This window comes from Erinaceus europaeus, chromosome 23, assembly GCF_950295315.1.
Source record: "Erinaceus europaeus chromosome 23, mEriEur2.1, whole genome shotgun sequence".
In the NCBI taxonomy this organism is placed as follows: Eukaryota; Metazoa; Chordata; class Mammalia; order Eulipotyphla; family Erinaceidae; genus Erinaceus; species Erinaceus europaeus.
Window position 1 is genome coordinate 10,955,644 of NC_080184.1, and position 19,073 is coordinate 10,974,716.

At 41.6% G+C, this 19,073-nt stretch overlaps 1 protein-coding gene across 1 annotated transcript; it reads right to left on the minus strand.

Annotated features, from left to right (window-relative positions):
* Window positions 1-3,182: 3,182 nt before the first annotated feature.
* On the minus strand, window positions 3,183-4,118 carry LOC103116128 (olfactory receptor 7D4-like). The gene has a single exon (XM_007525992.1). It carries the CDS (start codon window positions 4,116-4,118, stop codon window positions 3,183-3,185), a length of 936 nt encoding a protein of 311 aa, XP_007526054.1.
* Window positions 4,119-19,073: the final 14,955 nt, after the last annotated feature.

Sequence of the window (19,073 nt, forward strand, 5' to 3'; positions counted from 1 at the left end):
CATTCAGAATACATACCACAGATACCTCCATTCTTTCTTTTTATTAGTGATTTAAGAATGATTAACAAGGTTGTAAGATAACAGAGGTGCAATTCCATACAGTTCCCACCACCAGAGTTCCCTGTCCCATCCCCTGCATTGGAAACTTCCCTATTCTTTATCCCTCTGGGAGTATGGACCAAAGATCTTTATGAGGTGCAGAAAGTGAAAGTTATGACTTATGTAATTGCTTCTCCACTGGACATGGATGTTGACAGGTGGATCCATACTCCCACCCTGTTTGTATCTTTCCCTAGTGGGGCAGGACTCTGGGGAGATGAGGTCCAAGGGCACATTGGTGAGGTCATCTGCCTAAGGAACTCAGGATGGTATCATGGTAGCATCTGCAACTTGGTGGCTGAAAGATAGTAAGATTTAAAGCAGGGGAAAATTTTTTTTATCAATTTTTCTGTTTTTATAGGAGTGTATATTAACACCATTCTTGCCACCAAAAGTCTGCATCCCTCCATCCACCTCCCTATAGTGAAGCTGAAATTCTGTCCTCATCACCCCTCAGAGTTGTTTTTTTCCTTGGTGCAATACTCAAATTTATTTTTTTATATCTGTTTTAATAAACAACAATCCAAAGGTAGGACTAGGGCTGATGATATAGAGGTCTTTGTGCAGGAAGAAGCTATTAAGTCTATTTTAGGAATATTCCAAGGGGCCCATAACTTTACTAATTCTTGCCTGAGCCTGATAGCTAACATGCAGGTTGACTAAAAGTATTGTCTGGGAAGATGGTGTCAGAATTGAGGATAGACCTAGCAAGCTGGATCAGAGTAGCTCCTAAGCTATGTTCATTCTTGATGGCACTAACAGAGAGTTGGGCAAGACAGTCAAAGACTGTGAAAGCCCCCACTCTACAGTGTCATTACTACATACTTTATTGTCTTAGAAATGTGTAATAAAACTTCAACAATAAGAAATACAAATAATTTTTTTAAAATGTAATGAAAAGGAGAGAAGAAGAGATAGGAAATATCACAAAGACAAAAATCTAAGTGTTCTCCTCTGATAAATGGTAATTAATATTTGGCTTTTAAATCTAGATACCTACTTCTTCTTCTTCTAGCGTTTGCCCTTCTTCCGTAGCCAGTTAACAGCGTCAGGTTGAGCCTGATGTAAAGTTTCGAGACCTCCTTTGAATCTGGAGAGTTGGCTATGTGGGTCATAGTCTGTCTGGAGCCGCAGGGGCAGTTCGGGTCATCTCTGGCTCCCCAGCGATGGAACATAGCGGCGCACCGGCCATGGCCTGTTCGATAGCGATTGAGGAGGGCCCCATCATAACGTGCTAGGTCAAAGCCGGGTTGATGCTTGCAGGGGTCTGTGATGAGGTGTTTGTTCTTGACCTCAGCTGACTGCCAACTCTGTTTCCAAGAGTCTGGAACAGAGAAGTTCAGTGTAGGCATAGGAGACCAGATTGGGTGACGAGACGTCAAGCGTTGGACAGGGTGGGCGAAGATATCCGCGTATATTGGCAGGTCCGGTCGAGCGTAGACGTGGGAAATGAAATTAGATGATGCCGCATCCCGACGAATATCTGGCGGGGCGATGTCGCTAAGAACTGGCAGCCATGGAACCAGGGTGGAACGGATGGTTCCAGAAACGATCCTCATGGAGGAATATAATTTGGAATCGACCAAGTGGACATGGGGGCTACGGAACCATCCTGGGGCACAGTATTCTGCAGTAGAATAGCATCATGCCAGAGAGGATGATCGTAGTGTGGAAGCGCTCGCGCCCCAGGAGGAGCTGGCCAGTCTTGCCATGATGTGATTCCTCGCGCCCACCTTGGCTGCAGTTTTTATGAGATATCTACTTTGACATTGGAAATAGTATTACTAGTCTTGGGGAATGTAGGCTGCTACTGTGATTGTCAACTTGGCACACTATAATTCAATCCAGTTCAATCTTCTTTCACAAAAGGAATGTATGAGAGAAAATATCAAAAAGGAGATGTTTTCAATCTGAAGTGAAATCTTGAAAATATGAAGAGGGGGCCTAGGAAAGGGGTACACCAGGTTAAGTACACATAGTACTAAGTTCAAGGACCTGCACAAGGATCCTGGTTTGAGGCCTTGGCTTCCCACTTTATAGGAGGGACGCTTCACCAGTAGTCAAGTAGGTTTGCAGATGTCTATCTTTCTCCCTCCCTTCTTTCTCCCTCCCTCTCTACCTCTCCATCCTCTCTCAATTTTTCTATCCTACCCAATAAAATGAAAAATAAAGGCCACCAGGAGCACTGGATTCTTAGTGCAAGCACGGAGTCCCAGCGATAACCCTGCAGGCAAAATTCAATTAAAATAAAATACTGGAAATCTGAAGAATGACAGGAAAAAAAAAAAAGTTACGACACCATGAGCATCATATCAGAAAGAAAAGACATTCTTGAAGCCATTGTTGTGAAGGACAGATAGAAAAAAAGAGTCACAAGTTTTTGGAATAGTTATATAAAACATATCTTTGGGGGTTGAATGGTGCTACACCTGGTTGAGAGCCCATATTACAATATTAAGGAACCTGGTTGGATTCTCCAATCCTCACCTGCAGGGGGAAACTTTGTGAGTGAGTAGTGAAGCAGAGCTGCAAATATCTCTCTATTTCTCTATCTCTATTTCTCTCTCTGTTTCTCTCTATTTCTCTCTCTCTCTCTCTCTCTCTCTCTCTCTCCCTCCCTCCCTCCCTCCCTCCCTCCATCCAGGGTTATCTCTGGGGTTCAGTGCCACCATTATAAATCCACTGCTCCCTGACAGCCATTTTTTTTTTCCATTTTATTGGATAGAACACAGAGAAAATGAAAGACGAATTGGAGATAGAGAGGGACAAGACAAAGACAGACACCTGAAGACCTGCTTTAATGCTTGTGGAGTGGAAACCCTGCAGGTAAGGAGTGGGAACTCGAACCCAGATCCTTGCCTGGGTCCTTGCACTTAGTACTTACTATGTGCACTTATCCCAGCCCCCCTCTCTTTCTCTCTATCACTCCTTTCCCTCTCCATATCTGGCTGTCTCTGTTTAATACCTAAAGATATTTTTTTAAGTTGTTAAACACATCTATTTGAAGGATATAAACAGCCAGCGTATTAAAATTGGCCATTTTGGGGTTTTTAACTTCCACATATTTCTGAATCCCGTGACTGTTACAAGTAAGAAGCAGGACAAAGAATCTTTCGCAAAGCCCCCTTCACGTCCTTGTTCCTCAGGCTGTAGATAAAGGGGTTCAACATGGGGGTGACCACAGTGTACATGACAGAAGCAATAGAACTGCTTTGGGTGGACATGGTGACAGCAGAACTGAAGTAGACCCCCAGACCTGTCCCGTAGAACAGGGAGACCACAGAGAGGTGAGAGCCACAGGTGGAAAAGGCTTTGTATTTGCCTGCAGTGGAAGACATCCTCATTAAAGAAGAAACAATCTGAGAGTAAGAATACAATATCCCAGTGAGTGGAAAGATGCCTAAGAGGGCGGTGGCCAAGTACAGGAAGATGCGATTAGTGAGTGTGTCTGAACAGGCCACCTCCAGCATCTGAGCTAGTTCACAGAAGAAGTGTGGAACTTCCGTTCTGATGCAGAAGGTCAACTGAGACATGAGTAGAATATGTAGCAGACAGACCCAGGACATAATGAACCAAGATATCAAAACCAGGAAGCTACAGAGCTTTGGGTTCATGATGACGGTATAGTGCAAGGGATGACAGATGGCCACAAAGCGGTCGTAGGCCATCACAGTCAGGAGCAGATTATCCATGCCAGCCAAAATCATGAAAAAATACATCTGGGTGAGGCATTCAAGGTAGGTGATGTCTTGACTCTGTGTCTGAATGTTTACAAGCATCTTGGGGATGGTGGTGGTGGTGAAACAGATGTCCACAAAGGACAAATTAGAGAGGAAGAAATACATGGGGGTGTGGAGCTGGGAGTCCCAGGAGATAGCCAGGATGATGAGAATGTTTCCAAGCACAGTGACCAGGTACATGGACAGAAATATGCCAAAGAGGAGGGGTTGTAGTTCCGGATCCTCTGAGAGACCCAAGAGGATGAACTGTACAGCCCCTGTACTGTTTCTTTCCTCCATGCAATCGCTGTATCTGCTGGAAAGGAGGTAGAAAGGATTCAGGGTGGTGACACACCCAGTTAAAGCACAAGGATCCAGGTTTGAGCCCTGGCTTCCCACTTACAGGGGGGAACATTTCACAAGCAGTGAAACAGTTGTGCAGGTGTCTCTCTTTCTCTTTCCCTCTCTGTCTCCCTCATCCTCTCTCAATTTCTCTCTGTCCTATCCAATAAAAGGGTGGGGGGAGGCCACCAGGATAGGTGTGCAAGAACAGACTCCACTGGTCTTTGACACTGAAATCTCCACTCAAGTCTCACTCAAATTGGCTCAAATGAGGAAAAATATTCCAAGACAAGTTTAGTCTAAGAAAGGCCAGTGTGGCAAATATCCTTCTATCTGAGAGAGAGAAAAGGTTCACACCCTAACAAAGAATGGTCTCTTTTCATAGGTTTGTAACAAAGAAATTCCACCGCAGTGGAGTGGCTGGGCAAGTTGTGGTCTATATACACAATAGATTACTATTCAGCTATTACATATAGTGATTTCACCATCTTCAGTCCATATTGGATGGAGCTTGAAGAAATCATGTTGAAGTGAGATAAGTCAGAAACTGAAGGATAAATATGGGATGATCTCACTTATAGACAGAAGTTGAATAACAAAATCAGGAGGGAAAACACTAAGCAGAAGTTGGACTGGAGTTGGTGTATTGCACCAAAGTCAAAGACTCTGGGGTGTGTGGGGGGGGGTTTCAGGTCCTGGAACATGATGGCAGAGGAGGACCTAGTAGGGGTTGGACTGTTATGTGGAACATTGGGGACTGTTACGCATGTACAAACAATTGTATTTACTGTCAACTGTAAAACATTAATCCCCCAGTAAAGAAATTTAAAAAAGAAATTCCACAGAAAGCTGACATCAGCAAGAAGCATAAGGAGTACATCTGGAAAGGAGTTTAGGGCTATGGGAAAGAAAGAAATTAAATTAGGTAAATATCCAATGGTAGGTACATCAGGGATATGAGGACAAGTACAGTACTTTGATTATTTTACTAACTAACGCCATATGGTATCAAGGTATAGAGGGTTAACACGTCACAGAGTTTCCCATCAGTTTTTGGGTGGTCAATGTGGTGGAGGGAGTGATTTTGTCCTCTCTCAACACCCACTGACCTCTGGGAAAACATGGTCAAGCCTTACAGAGTAATGGATTCAATCCTAGTCTGTGCTAATCTAAAACGCTTAAATTCAGAATATCAAGAATTATATGTCGTATTGCATATTTGCCCATAGTAATGGATTCACAATGCCAACACCATGCCCCAGCAATAACTCTGGATGCAAAATCAATCAATAAAAAGGAGCCAACAGTAAATAGCCAATATCATATGGCCTTCTGACTAAATTTGCCTAAATATCTTGTGGTGATGGCAACGACTCACTCATCAAGTGGTAGTCTGTTTCATTTTAAAAGTCTGTACATATTCACATATATTTTTTTTAATTTAGCAAAATCATCTCTGCCTGATCTCCTAATCATTTGTTATAATTCTTCTGCTCCTGCCTGGAATCATTAACCAACTTCTTGTCTGACATAAACCTTTCAGGATAACTGAAAAAATATCTAGGCTGGTTTTGATAGTCTTCATGTTTGGGGCCAGGTGATGATGCACCTGGTGGAGTGCACACCTGGTTACAGCGTGCAAGGACCTGGGTTCAAGCCTCTGGTCCCCAACTGCAGGGGAGAAGCTTTGTGAGTGGTGAAGCAGGGCTGCAGGTGTCTTTCTTTTTCCCTCTCTAGCTCCCCCTACACTCTCAATTTCTGCTTTTCCCTATCCAATAATAAAAGAAAAATGTATTTTTTTTTTACAAAAGATAATGTTCATACTTCTTTCATACAGTGACTCTATAACAGTGATTGGAAAGTGTGTTTTTAACCCGAGCAACCTTAATTTAGTTACCTATTACTTCCTCTTGATGTGACATCTAACTCTCATGTGACTTTTTTTTCCCCTTACTGTGTATGTAGTTACCACTTTTACATTCCTGTAAGGCTGAGGAAAAAGTTTCTAATGCATTCTGACCATCAACAAATGATAGCAATTACGACTGCTACTAATCTATTTTTCTCATGATAAATATTTTCTGTTTAACTCTCCCAAAGCAAAGAAAAAGAAATCTTGCAGGGGGTGGGGAGGAGGCAGGCAGTGGCGCACTTGAGTAAGCACACACACTACAGTGCACAAGGATCCAGGTTCAAGTCCCAGGTCCCCACCTGCAGGGGGAAGGCTTCATGAGTGGTGAAGCAGGGCTACAGCTCTCTCTCTCTCTCTTTCCCTCTCCCTCTTCCTCCCCCTCTCCCTCTCTATACCCTCCTTTCACTTCATTTCTCTCTATCTTAAGCCGATAAAATGTAAAGGATCTAAGAAGGATTCAGAGGACCTAGTGGGGGTTGTATTGTTATATGGGAATCTGGGGAATGTTATGCATGTACAAACTATTGTACTTACTGTTGAATGTAAAACAATAATTCCCTGATAAAAAAAATAGGACTAAAATGTAAATGAAGTAAAAAGATATATAAAATACATAAATATGTAAATAAAGATGTATAAAAAAAGAGAACATGAGATTTTAGGCTGGGGAAACAACATAATGGTTATACAAAAACCTTCATACTTGGGAGCTCTGAGCTCCCAAGTTCAGTCCCTAACACCAACAGAAACCAGAGCTGAGCAGTGTTCTGATATCTATCAATCATCTATGATCTATCTACCCTCTATTTCTTTCTGTATTCATGTATCTCTCTTTGATTAAAAATAAATAAAGAATAAAGTTTTAAAAATAAAACAAAGTGAGATTTTTTTTAGGCAGGCTTCCCAAATAAAACTGAAGTTTACAATTATATCTTTGATGTGGGGAGCAGGCGGTGGTGCACCTGGTTAAGTGCACTCATTGCAAAGCACGAGGACTTGGGATTAGGCCCTTGGTCCCCACCTGCAGGGGAAAATCTTTATGAGGAGAGAAATAGGGCTGCAGGTGTCTCTCTGTCTCGTTGCTTCTATATTTCCCCCTCCTTTCTCAATTTCTCTCCGTCTCTAGCCAACAATAAATAGATGATAAAAAAACAATTATATCTATGTGAGACAAAGACACTGAGAAGATGATGTAATCTTATTAGCTACAAATACGTCCCCTTTGCAACTGGAAATGGAACAATCCCCAGGGATCTAATTTATATTGTAATAGTCACAACAATTCTCTTACCACTTTTGATATCCATGCACCAATACTAATGAATGAAGGTCAATAGTGGTTCTTCTTTGTAAGACTTCCTAGTAGATCTCTACAAGCCAGGAGAAATCATATAGGCTAGATAGATAAGAGGGGGAAAACAAGCATACAATCATTTAAGGAATATCCTAGGAATAGGTGGTGGCTCACCTGGTTGAGCACACAGGTTACAATGCACAAGGACCCAGGTTTGAGCCCCTGGTTCCCACCTGCAGGAGGAAAGCTTTGCGAGTGGTGAAGCAGTGTTGCAGGTGTCTGTCTGTTCCCCCCCTTCTCTATAACCCCGTTCCCTCTGGATTTCTGGTTGTCTTTATCTAATAAATAAATATAATTAAAAAAATTAAAGGCTTTAAAAACAGAATACGGGAAGCTTAAATCACAGTACCACCAAAAGCCAGAACTTAGCAGAGCTCTGGGGGTAAAAGATCCTTTGGGCTGTGGAGATAGTATAATGGTTCTGCAAAATTCCCTCATGCCTGAAGGTCCAGAGGTCCTAAATTCAATACCCAGTGCTCCTGTAATCTAGAACTGAATAGGGCTCTGGATTATCCATTTAGCTCATTAAAATAAACTATTAAGAAGGAAAGAATATCTTTTTGTAAATTTCTATTGGGAGATTAGTGGTTTACAGTCAATACAGTTCAACAACTATACCATTTCTCGGTTTTCTGCAAAACACTCTCACCCCCAACCTAGGTCCTTCTGCACCACCAAGCACCAGGACCTGAAACCACCACCACCACAACCCCAACCCCACTGCAGAGTCTTTTAATTCACTGCAAAAATCCAAACACAGTCCAGCTTCTGCTTTGTGTTTCTCTTCCTGTTCTTATAAGAAAATAATATTAGGAAACAAAAATCAACTCCAAATGGATCAAAGACCTAGATGTCAGACCAGAAACAATCAAATACTTAGAGGAAAAGAAAATAATATTAGGGAGTCAGGCAGTAGCACAGTGGGTTAAGCACATGTGGCGCAAAGCACAAGGACAGGCATAAGGATCCCAGTTTGAGCCCCGGGCTCCCCATCTTCAGGGAAGTCCCTTCACAGGTGGTGAAGCAGGTCTGCTGGTGTCTATCTTTTTCTGCCTTTCTCTGTCTTCCCCACCCCTCTCCATTTCTCTCTGTCCTATCCAAAAACAACATCAATAACAACAATAACTGCAACAATAGGGACAACAAGGGAAAAGAAATATTTTTTGAAAAAAGAAAATAATAGTAAAATCATGTGTGAGAGTGTTTGTTCGTGTGTACCCTATGAAAATCATCATTCATTCCAAATATTTAATTGATAGCTTTAATAAAACTTGTCCAAAAGTCCATCAGGTCCCAGAGAAGGAAGAGGGAAAAAAAAGAGGGACATTTGGATGGAGTAATAGCTGTGGGTGTGACTTGGAAAGAAAGAGAAGATGGGACCATGAAAAAATGGGCATAGACAAATACAGACAGATAGTTGTAGAAATAATAGTTAACCCACATCAGCAGCCTTAAGAGAACTGCTTTAACTTCCAGCGGAAGGATTGGAGGATTCGTAACTCTGGTGGCTGGGAATAGTGTGGAGTTGTACCTCTGTTATCTTGTAGTTTTGTAAATCAGTATTAAATTACTAATAAAAAAAAGAGAAAAAAAAGATTCTTTGTACTACTAGGTGTAGGATATTCTACATTTAAAAAATGAGATATATGTGTTCTATTCTTTTTTATTGGATAGAGGCAAACAGAGAAACTGACCACCAAAGAGGAGATAGAGAGAAAGAGATACAAAGCGCAAGGACCGGTGCAAGGATCCCGGTTCGAGCCCCCGGTTCCCCACCTGCAGGGGAGTCGCTTCACAAGCAGTGAAGCAGGTCTGCAGGTGTCTTTCTCTCCCCCTCTCTGTCTTCCCCATCTCTCTCCATTTCTTTCTTTCCTATCTAACAACAACAACATCAGTAACAACAATACCACAAGTAAGCAACCAAAAGGGAATAAATAAATAAATACTTTTTTAAAATCTTTTTTTTTTCTCACTCATATCATGGAAGCTAAAATGTAAACAATAATCAGTACAGAGACATTCTAATGTAGTGTTAGGAAGTTAAATATGATAAACAAATAAGAAATATATTTTTAAAAATTGCAAGGAATATATTTTTAAAATATGGCAATGGTATACCCAGTTGAGTATACATAGTACCATGTGCAAGGAGCCAGGTTCAAGTACCCAGTATCCACCTGCAAGGATGAAGGTCAAGGAGCTGTAGAGCAGTATTGCAGGTGCCTTTCTTTCTCTTTCTCTTTCTCTTTCTCTCTCTCTTTCTCTTTCTCTTTCTCTTTTTCTTTCTCTCTCTCTTTCTCTTTCTCTCTCTCTAGCTTCCCTCATCTCTTAATTTCTCTATTTATCAAATAAAAAGAAAGGGAATGGTCACCAGGAGTGATAGATTCCTCTTGCATGCACCAAGACCCAGTGATAACTCTGATGTTGATATAAAAAGGAGAGAGAGAGAGAGAGAGAAAGAGAGATATTCAAGCACATAAAGAGTAGAAGATAATTCCTTGACATTGCTGGACAGATGACCTCACCAATATGTCCCCAGAATCTCACCTCTCCAGAGCCTTTACCCCTCTGGGGAATTGTAGAAACAGACTGGGGGTATAGATTGACTTGTCAATGTCCATGTCCAGCAGAGAAGCAATTTCAGAAGCCAGATTTTCCACCTTCTACATCTCATCAAAAACTTTTGGTTCAAGGCCAGGTGGTGGTTCACCTGGTTAAACTCACAGTGAGCAAAGATGAAAGTTCCAGACCCTTTTCCCCACCTGCAAGGGGAAAACTTCACAAGTGGTGAAGCAGTGTTGCAGGTGTCTCTGTTACTTTCCCTCTCTATCTTCTCAATTTCTCTATCTTAATTCATAATACATAAATCAATCAATAATTTCTTTAATATTTATTTATTCCCTTTTGTTGCCCTGGGTTTTTTTTTTATTGTTGTAGTTATTACTGTTGTTGTTACTGATGTCGTCATTGTTGGATAGGACAAAGAGAAATGGAGAGAGGAGGGGAAGACAGAGATGGGGAGAGAAAAATACCTGCAGACCTGCTTCACCGCCTGTGAAGTGACTCCCCCGCAGGTGGGGAGCCGGGGCTCAAACCGGGATCCTTACACCAGTCCTTGCACTTTGTGCCACCTGCCCTTAACCAGCTGTGCTACTGCCCGACTCCCAGTAAATAAAATATTAATAATATGGGTCCATACACTCAGAGGGATAAAGAATAGGGAAGTTTCCAATGGAAGGGATGGGACATAGAACTCTAGTGGTGAGAACTGTGTGGAATTTTATCTTACAATTTATCTTACAATATCCTTAATCATTATTAAATCACTAATAAAAAATTAAAAAATAATTTAAAATTTTTTAGATAATACCTTGTACATAGTAGGTCTTCACTGACTAGCTTTAAAATAAGTTCATCTTACAAAGCTTATGACTATGGGAGAAATGTAGCTAGAAAGCAGATAAATTAAAATAATTCAAATTGGAGGGAGCCAGGCGGTAGCGCACCAGGTTAAGCGCACATGGCACAAAGCGCAAGGATCTGTGTATGGATCCTGGTTCAAGCCCCGGCTCTCCACCTGTTGGGGGGGGGGGGAGTTGTGGTCAAGCAGGTCTGCAGATGTATGTCTATCTCTCCCTATACCTGTCTTCCCTTACTCTATTGATATATCTCTGTTTTATCCAACAACAATGACAGCAACAACAACAATAATAATAGCAACAACAACAATAACCATCAAAGGCAACAAAAGGGAAAAAGTAGCCTCCAGGAGCAGTGGATTCCTAGTGCAGGCACTGAGCCCCAGCAGTAATCCTGGAGACAAAAAAAATAATAATAATTCTAATTGGAGAGAATTTCTCAAATCCCAAAACAGAGAAGGCAGCAATAAAGAGTAGAAACGGTCAGGGCCAGGTGGTGGCACACCAGTTTGAGCACACATATTCCCCTGCACAAGGACCTGGGTTCAAGTCCCTGGTCCCCACCTGCAGGCAGAAAGCTTCACAAGTGTGAAGCAGGGCTACAGGTATCTCTATGTCTCTCTCCCTCTGTATCTACCCTCCCTCCTTTGATTTCTTTCTATGTCTATCTGATAAATAGTAAGTACAAAAATAAATAAGATTAGAAACAGTGTGCTTCACCAAAGCAGAAGACTCTAAGGAAGGGAGGAAATTTGTGAGTAGAGAGGTCACTGGAGTCTTGATGCAGGATGATGGAGAAGAATTTAAGGGAAAGATAAAAACAGGCTAGGGACGGGGATCCACCTGTCAACACCCATGTCCAGTGGAGAAGCAATCACAGAAGCCAGACCTCCTTGATCCAGCGTACTGGTTCTATTCCGAACTCTGGCACAATCTTCCCAGATGATACTTTTAGCCCACCTGCATGTTAGTTGTCAGGCCCAGGAAAAAAATTAGTGAAATCATGGGCCCCTAGGAATATACCTAAAGTCAACCAGTCAACACCCATGTTCAGTGGGGAAGCTATTCCAGAAGCCAGACCTTCCACCTTCTGTAACCCACAATGACCTTGGGTCCATACTCCCAGAGGGATAAAGAATTGGAAAGCTATCAGGGAAGGGGATGGGATATAGAGATCTGGTGGTGGGAATTTTGTGGAGTTCTACCCCTCCTATCCTATGGTTTTGATAATGTTTCCTTTTTTAAATAAATAAATAAATTTTAAAACAGGAATAACAAAAGCAAAAAAAAAGGAATACACCTAAAATAGACTTCATAGCTTCTTGTAACATGAAGACTCCAAATCTCACCTGCTCTATTCTTACCGTTAGGTTCCTGTTTACTAAACAATTCATTCTGCTTTATATATTATAAATACTTAATTAATGTATTTATTATTGGATAGAGACAAAGAGAATCTGAGAGAAGTGGTAGAAATAAAAAGGGAGAGAGAAAGAGAGACACCTACAGCCCTGCTTCACCTCTCATGAAGCTTTCCCCAAGCAGGTGGGGAACAGGGCGTTGAACCTGAGGCCTTGTGCACTATCATTTGAGCACTTAACCAGGTGTGCCACCGACTGCCTCCCCCTACCCCGGTTTATATTTTAATGTTTTTCAGCCACCAAGTTGCAGATGCTCTCATGAAGCCATCCTGTCTTTCCTGGGCAGACAACCTCACTGGTGTATCTTGGAAATCCACCTCCCAGAACTCTGTATCCTATCCCCTCTCCTGATAGCTTTCTTGTTTTTAAAACTCTGGGAGTATGGACTCAGGGTCATTATGGGGTGCAGTGCAGAAGGTGGAAGGTCTGGCTTCTATAATTGCTTCCCCACTGAACATGGGCATTGGCAGGTCAATCCATACTCCCAGCCTGTCTATCTCTTTCCCTAGTGGAGTGGGTCTCTGGGGAAGTGGGGCTCCAAGACACATTGGTGGGGTTGTCTGCCCAGAGAAATCCCGTTGGCATCATTTTAGCATCTGGAACCTGGTGGCTGAAAAAAGAGTTAACAAATAGAGCCAAACAAATTGTTGACTAATCCAGCCTTTAAATTCATGAAAATAATATTTAAAAACCTAGAAGCAATGGTTTTAGAAAATCTTGAAAATACCACTTCACCTGCATATGGACTTGCATACAGGAAGGTAGCAGCACTCTACTCCAAAGATAAAGGATAAAGTCACTTATGTTCGTTCTCTGTTTCCTTCTTACTCTGCCAGTAAAACATGTGTTGGGAATCTTTCTGTTTTCTGTGGTCAGCCCCTAGGAACCCCAGTTGTGTTTCCCTTTGGTTGGGATCAGGCTATTTTATAGGTAAGAGGGGAAAAGGTCATGTTATATTTCCCACATCTCAAGGGTGGAATTCTCTGAGTGTCTCATTAAACAAATCATTCTATTGTTTCTGCGCTCTCCAAGCTAATCAACTCCCCTGGGGAGTCCAAAGATAACAGAGTGGGAAAATTTCAACCAACGTCATCAGTAAAAGCAGTAAGAGGGAAAATGCATTTGTTTCTTCCAGTAATAATTTTTCATTTATAGATTTGAATTTAGAAATATGGTCTAGAGATGGGAAGTTGCAAACCCAGTAACACACACTTGTTAATATGCACAAGAATTTGGGTTCAAGCTCCTGCTGAAGGGGAGACCTTCATGAGTGGTTAAACATTGCTGCAGATCTCTCTCTCCCTCCTTTCTTTACCACCCACTATCCTCTCAATTTCTGGATGTATTTATCCAATAAGTGAGTAAAGATAAAAATTTAGAGTAATTTATTTGGAAAAGGTGTCCAACAACAGATGAGTGGCTGAACAACTGTGCTCTTTACACAATGAAATATCAGCTATTACAAATGATGACTTCACTGTTTTCAGCCCATCTTGGATGGAGCTTGAAGAAATCATGTTAAGTGAGATAAGTCAGAAACAGAAGGATGAATATGGGATGGTCTCACTCTCAGGCAGAAGTTGAAAAACAAGATCAGAAGAGAAAACTCTGAAGTGTATGTGGCACAAAGCACAAGGACGGGTGTGGGGATCCCGGTTCGAGCCCCCGGCTCCCCACCTGCAGGAAAGTCGCTTCCCAGGCGGTGAAGCAGGCCTGCAGGTGTCTGTCTTTCTCTCCCCCTCTCTGTCTCCCCCTCCTCTCTCCATGTCTCTCTGTCCTATCCAACAACGATGACATCAATAACAACAACAATAAAAGCAACAAGGGCAACAAAAAGGAAATAAATAAATAAAATTTTTTTTTTAATTTTAAAAAAAGAAGATAAAACACAAGTAGAACCTGAACTGGAGTTGGTGTATTGCACCAAAGTATAAGACTCTTGGTTTGGTGGGGTTGGGGGGAGAATACAGGTCCAAAAAGGATGACAGAGGACCTAGTGGGGTTGTATTGTTATATGGAAAACTGAGAAAGCTTATGTATGTACAAACTATTGTATTTACTGTCGAATCCAAAACATTAATCCCCCAATAAAGAAATAAATTTAAAAAAAGAATCTGAGGTGGGGGGAGGGAGGGTTCATGATGGCAGAGGACCTAGTAGGGGTTGTGTTGTTATGTGGAACACTGGGAAAGGTTATGAATGTACAAACTGTTGTATTTACTGTTGACTGTAAACCATTAATCCTCTGTTAAATAAATTTTTTAAATGGCCACTGTTAGCAGTGAATTTGTTGTATAGACATCAAATCCCATCAGCCACCCTAGTGGCAATTAAAAATAAAAGTAAATATGAAAGTGATATTCATAAAATACTGTGCTAATAACTGTAATTACCATAATGCAAGCTACATCCACGGCAAATGTTATTTTTATAGCTGGAATTCTGTGCCTTTAAATCATGTTCAAGCATAATTTTATTAGTGTTCTAATAATGATCAATAAGAGTGTGGGTTAAGAGGTGTACAATTCCATACCATTCCCACCATCAGAGTTCCGTATCCCATCCCCTCCATTGGAAGCTTCTCTATTCTTTTTTTTTTATTATTTTATTTTATTTATTTATTTTTCCTTTTGTTGCCCTTTTTTTATTGTAGTTGTAGTTATCATTGTTGTTTTTATTGATGTCATTTTTGTTAGGGCAGAGAGAACTGCAGAGAGGAGGGGAAGGCAGGGGGAGAGAAAGACACTTGCAGACCTGCTTAATGACTGATTGTGGTGTGACTCCCTTGCAGATGGGAGCCAGGGCTCGTACTGGGATCCTCATGCTGGTTCTGTGCTTCATGCCACATAAACTGTGCTATCACCCCACTCCCACTTCCCTGTTTTTTATCCCTCTGGGAACATGTATACAGGATCATTATGGGGTACAGAAGGTGGGAAGTCTGGCTTCTGTAGTTGCTTCCACCGGACATGGGCCTTGGAAGGAGGATCCACACCCTCAGCCTCTATCTTTCCGTAGTGGGGTAGAATTCTGGGAGGTGGGGTTCCAGGACACATTGGTGAGATTGTCTGCCTGGGGAAGTCAAGTCGGTGTTAAACTAACATCTGCAACTTGATGGCTGAAATAAATTAAGATATAAAGCAGAAAAAATTATTTAATAATCAGGAGCATAAAGAGAAGAATAGAGCAGATGAAATTTTGAGTTGAAATGATGGAAGAAGTTAGGAAGTCTATTTCAGGTATATTCCAAGGTGCCAATGACTTTACTTATTTTTGCCTTAGCATGACAGCTAACATGCATGTGGGTAAAATTATCCATCTGGGAAGATGGTGTTCGAATTGGGGATAGGACTAGAAAGCTGGATCAGGGCAGAGAGTAACTCCCAAATATGGGAAGAATATATATATATATATATATACATAGACATAGACATAGACATAGACATAGACATAGACATATACATATTGTTAACTGTGAACTTCTTCTATCTGGCCCAGGACCCATATCTATTCACATTTAGAACAGGTGCCTGTGTAACCTCTGCATCCCTGTTGGTCTGAGCTCACACATGGTCTCATGGTCACAGCTGAGAACATTCTAGGCTGCACTCATTTCAGGATCTGACTTCCTCTAAAGGCAGAGTGTGTTGACCCAGCCTCCCTTCAGAGAGTAGAACTGTTTCTACTGCTGTTGTTCCACATTGAAGGCAAGGTACTGTAGGGGCTCACAAAAGGATTTATGATGCTGTTCCTGATGGAGATGACCAGTGATGGTGAAGAGAAAGATCTATTAGAGGTGTAGGCTCTTCATCTCTGAGGGGGGGTCCCAGGATTTTCTGACTATGGCTCCAGTGATAGGGTGGCCTGGTAGTGACCAAAAGGACCATCATTAAAGTATGCCAGTCTCTTGTCCTTCTCCAGGCAAGCATATTTTCTATTCTTCCACATCCTACCATCTGGACACCTGTTGATCCAAGTTGAGGGCAAGGTCCTACAGGGGACCACAAAGGGGTCTGTTTTGTTGTTCCTGATAGAGATGACAACAATATTTATACCCATTTCCCATATTTGGGAGCTACTCTCTTCCCTGATTCAGCTTTCTGGTCCTTTCTCCAGCCGTGGCATCATCTCCCCAGACAATAACTTGGATCCACCTACATATCAGATTTCAAGCATAGGGAAAAACAAACAAACAAAAACCTAGTATAGCCACAGGTCCTTTGGACTATAACTAAAATATGCCTACTAGCTATCTACAAAATGGAGACAACCCCCCCCCCAACTCTTCATCTGCACTACTCTAGCCTTTAGGTTCATGATTAGTCAACAACTTGTTTGGCTGTATATGTTAACTCTATTTTCAGCCACCAGGTTCCAGATGCTAGCATGATGCCAACCAGACTTCCCTGGACAGACAACCCACCAATATGTCCTGGAGCTCCAATTCTCCAGAACCCCACCCACTAGGGAAAGAGAAAGGCAGGCTGGGAGTATGGATAGACCTGTCAGAGTCCATGTTCAGCGCGAAAGCAATTACAGAAGCCAGACCTTCCACCTTCTGCATGCCCCAATGACCTTATGTTCATACTCCCAGAGGGTTAAAGAATAAGAAAGATAGACAGACACCTGTAACACTGCTTCGCCACTCATAAAACTTCCCTCCTGTAGGTGGGAACTGGGAGCTAAAACCTGGGGCAATCTTCGCAGATAATAATTTTAGCCCACCTGCATTTTAGATGTCAGGCCCAGGAAAAAAAAATTAGTAAAATCATGGGCCCTTTGGAATATACCTCAAATAGACTTTGTAGCTTCTTGCAACATGAAAACTCCAAATCTCACCTGCTCTATTCTTACCATTAGGTTCCTGTCTCTGAAACAGTTTATTCTGCTTTATATATATATTTTTAGATACCTAATTAATTAATTAATTAGGTAATTAATTAATTATTGGATGGAAAGGAAGAAAATAAGAGAGGCTTCGGCAGCCCTGCTTCACCTCTCATGAAGCTTTCCCCAAGCAGGTGGAGAGCAGGGCATTGAACCTAAGGCCTTGTGCACTATCATTTGAGTGCTTAACCAGGTGTGCCACAGAATGCCCCCCTACTCAGGTTTATATCTTAATGCTTTCAGCCAACAAGTTTCAGATGCTCCCATGAAACCATCCTGTCTTTCCTGGACAGACAACGTCACCGGTGTATCTTGGAAACCCACCTCCCCAGAGCAATGCCCTATTAGAGAAAGATAGAAACAAGCTGGGATCTGTGTACACATATGTTCTTGGCAGCACAATTTGTAATAGCCCAAACCTGGAAGCAGCCCAGGTGTCCAACAACAGATGAGTGGCTGAGCAAGTTGTGGTCTATATACACAAAGGAATACTACTCAGCTGTAAAAAGTGGTGACTTCACCGTTTTCAGCTGATCTTGGATGGACCTTGAAAAATTCATGTTAAGTGAAATAAGTCAGAAACAGAAGGATGAATATGGGATGATCTCACTCTCAGGCAGAAGTTGAAAAACAAGATCAGAAAAAAAAAAAAAAAAAAAAACACAAGTAGAACCTGAACTGGAATTGGCGTATTGCACCAAAGTAAAGGACTCTGGGGTGGGGAGAATACAGGTCCAAGAAGGATGACAGAGGACCTAGTGGGGGTTGTATTGTTATATGGGAATCTGGGAATGTTATGCATGTACAAACTATTGTATTTACTGTTGAATGTAAAACATTAATTCCCCAATAAAGAAAAAAAGAAAAGAAAATGCCAAAAAAAATTACCAAGTCACCAAAATTTCTATTACTTAAAGTACAATAATATATAATGTGGATATTAACAATTTTGTTGAATACCTAGCTAAAACTGATCAGTCTATATCTTAATGAAAGATTCTAGATAAAGATATTTGAGTTTTATGTCTGTAGCTCACTAGTTTCTGGAATCGTAAGAGTTATATGTTTATTGAGGGAATAAAACCATAGTTTTTTAATGTCAAGAAGAGTGGCTTATAAATTTTATTTATATTACAATATTGTGCAGTTTATAAAAAAAGAAAGAAAGAAACAGGCTGGGGGTGTGGATCTACCTGCCAATACCCATGTCTAGTGGAGAAGCAGTTACAGAAGCCAGACCTCCCATCTTCTGCACCCCATAAAGATATTTTCTCTATACTCCTAGAGGGGGAAAGAATAGGGAAGCTTCCATGGAGGAGGTGGAATACAGAACTCTGGGGCTGAGAACTGTATGGAACTGCACTCTTATCGCATAATATTATGATCATTATTCAATCACTAATTAAAAAACAAAAATAAAAGAAAGGGGAAAAATAGTACATAAGTGGTGGTTAAGAATGTTCTGCAGGATTCTTTTCTCCCCTCTCGTGGTCAACTAGGAATACCAAAGGAGATCACCGAGGACCGCAACAAGACAGGACTAGAACGACTTTAGGAACCTAACAAATCATCAGTGAGTGCAAAGAGTGCAAACACATGTGGCTCCTGAACAGAGTGGAGCCTAGGGAGAGATTAAGTGGCTGGTAACAGTCCAGCAGTTTACCAGTTGAGTCACCACCTCCAGTCTGTTTCAGCAACAAAAAGACAGCTGAAGGGAGGAGAGGACTCCCCTGAGACTCACCAAATTCAATAGTGAGTCTCCATTGCTACTGCCCTCAGAAGCTAGAGAAGCAGGGAGGAGGCCCTGTGCTGACACCAGGGACAGAGAACTAACCAGGAAACTTGGGAGAAGATCTCTACCTAGGTGGCCTAGCAGTGGGGCTGTGAGAGTCTCTTTGCATAACCACTGTATTATCTCTG